The sequence below is a fragment of the Vicia villosa genome, linkage group LG2 (assembly GCF_029867415.1).
Source record: "Vicia villosa cultivar HV-30 ecotype Madison, WI linkage group LG2, Vvil1.0, whole genome shotgun sequence".
Classification (NCBI taxonomy): Eukaryota; Viridiplantae; Streptophyta; class Magnoliopsida; order Fabales; family Fabaceae; genus Vicia; species Vicia villosa.
In genome coordinates this window covers 145,103,547-145,105,706 of record NC_081181.1, presented here as the reverse complement: position 1 = coordinate 145,105,706, position 2,160 = coordinate 145,103,547, and the positions used below count along the sequence as shown (strand labels likewise).

The window sequence follows — 2,160 nt, the reverse complement described above, 5'->3', positions numbered from 1 at the left end:
ATAATTATTAACATTTTATATATTTTTATATCTTAAGTTTTTTATTGAACCATTTATTTTCTTTGTTTGAAGTTATTTATTTTTATAAAATGGTAATATAATATTTACTCTCTAATCTTATTTATAAAAAAAGTTATTTTTAAACATTAAATAAATAACTAATGTATTTTCACAATATATAAATTAAATACATTAAATATTTAATAAATTTAAAAACATTAAATATTTAATAAATTTAAAAAACAAACTTTTATTTATAAATAAGACTTGAGGGAATAGTATTTCAATATTTTATTTATCATAAATTAATTCTTCTATTCTACTAGTATTAATTAGAACTAACTACAGTACTAAAGAAATTTATACGTTACACTGAAACAATATGATTACACCACCTTCACTTTCAATGATTAATGGTATTATTGTAATTTCCCCCATCTCCAATGGCACAATTGAGTTTAGTGGGTGGCCCTTCAATTATACAATTCTATAAAAGTAATAAAAATTAAAATAATATATAAAAATAATAATTTTAAGCCAATGGATTCACTGGGACGGATTCTCGTAAGTTGTAACTTGCCGCTGTTTATAGCCTCTCTCTCCTAATTCCGCATACATTAAGCTTTCACCTACCACTTTATATAAACCCATTCCTTCTCTTCTTTTTTTTCCTCTCCATTTCCAATTCTCTCTATTTTCTCTCCCATCAAACCAAACACATTTTTCACTTCTTTTCTCTTCTCTTTCCGTAACCGCAAATTCCAGCCATGGCTGCTTCTTCTCAACGACACTGTTTCTTGGAAGAAGACGACGGTGGTTCGGCTTCAATCGCAGATATCGAACCAGGATATTCCGGTCATAATCATAATCATAATCAGTCCTCTTACCAAAACGGTTACGTTTCAAGAACTCTAGGTTACGCCACTTTCTATAACAACAGAGATCTAAGAAACAACGTGTATTCACCTAGATCTGGTAGATTTTACGATGCGAGATTCGAAGATCATCAACCTCACTTTCTTGAAGCTTGTTTTCTTTGCAAAAAGCCTCTCGGAAACAACAAAGATATCTTCATGTACAGGTAATGAATTTATCAATTAATTGATTAATTTTCCTAATTAGTAGATTTTGAAAACCTAATTGAATTTTAATGTTTAGGTTTTGATTAGATCTGTTCTTTTTTTGTGATTACAGAGGGGACACACCTTTTTGTAGTGAAGACTGTAGGCATGAACAAATTGAGATAGATGAAGCGAAAGAGAAGAATAGGAACTTTTCTTCTTCAATGGCGTTGAGAAATAAAGAGCAGAGAAAATCGGTTTCGCCAAACAAGGCGCAAGATTACTCGTTTCGCACAGGGACGGTTGCTGCGGCTTAATATAATTAGAAGTTGAATTGAAAATTGAAACTGGAAGTTAGTTTCAAATTTCAAAGTAGGTTTAGAAAAGGAAATTAGGGTTATATAAAAGGGAGAAAAAAGTGGAAAAAAAATAGAAAAGGAAAAGAAGAAAAAAAAGTGGAAGTTAAGTTCTGACTTTGAAGTTTGTTTTCCTTTTATTATGGAGAAGGGTTAAGAACAAAGAGAGAAGTGATTCTGAAAAAAAGTGATTTTTGGGCAGGAAGCTATGTATATGGTAATATGGTTTCGGAAGTTTTCTGCTTGTGGTATCCTCTCTATGAAATGACCCTTTTTATTTTTTTGGTTTTGTTTTATATGTGTTGTGAGTTTCTTTAATATTGGTTATTGGTTATGTAATGTATCGAGTAGATTCAAAGTTTAAAAATGAAGAAACTTGATATGAACATAAATTTCATTTTTTGGTTTTTTGTGTGAGATTAAAGAGTTTTTTTAAGTAGATTTTAAACCTTTAATTAGCTGCGATTGTGGCCTACAGGCTGCAGGAGGAAGAACATTGGGGAATATTGAATATGAATGTAAAACTTTGAAGTGGGAAACAGAGTAGGGTATTCTTATTTTTAAGAATCAATCAATCAATAATTTATTAAAAATATCCCACCAACTATTTTTATTATTAAAAATAAGAAAATATGTGATGGCTAATATCACTATATCAGTGTCAATATCATAGCATTAATAAGTACTGTTGAGGATATTTAAAAAAAATTGAATTCTTTTCTTCAGTTTTTTTTTTATAATAT

At 29.2% G+C, this 2,160-nt stretch overlaps 1 protein-coding gene across 1 annotated transcript; it reads left to right on the top strand.

Annotated features, from left to right (window-relative positions):
• The first annotated feature begins 612 nt into the window (after positions 1 to 612).
• On the top strand, positions 613 to 1,814 carry LOC131652328 (FCS-Like Zinc finger 2). Its single transcript, XM_058922166.1, has 2 exons — positions 613 to 1,081; positions 1,195 to 1,814. The coding sequence occupies exons 1-2, from the start codon at positions 768 to 770 to the stop codon at positions 1,376 to 1,378; spliced, it is 498 nt and encodes a 165-aa protein (XP_058778149.1). The 5' UTR covers positions 613 to 767; the 3' UTR covers positions 1,379 to 1,814.
• The last annotated feature ends 346 nt before the right edge of the window (positions 1,815 to 2,160 follow it).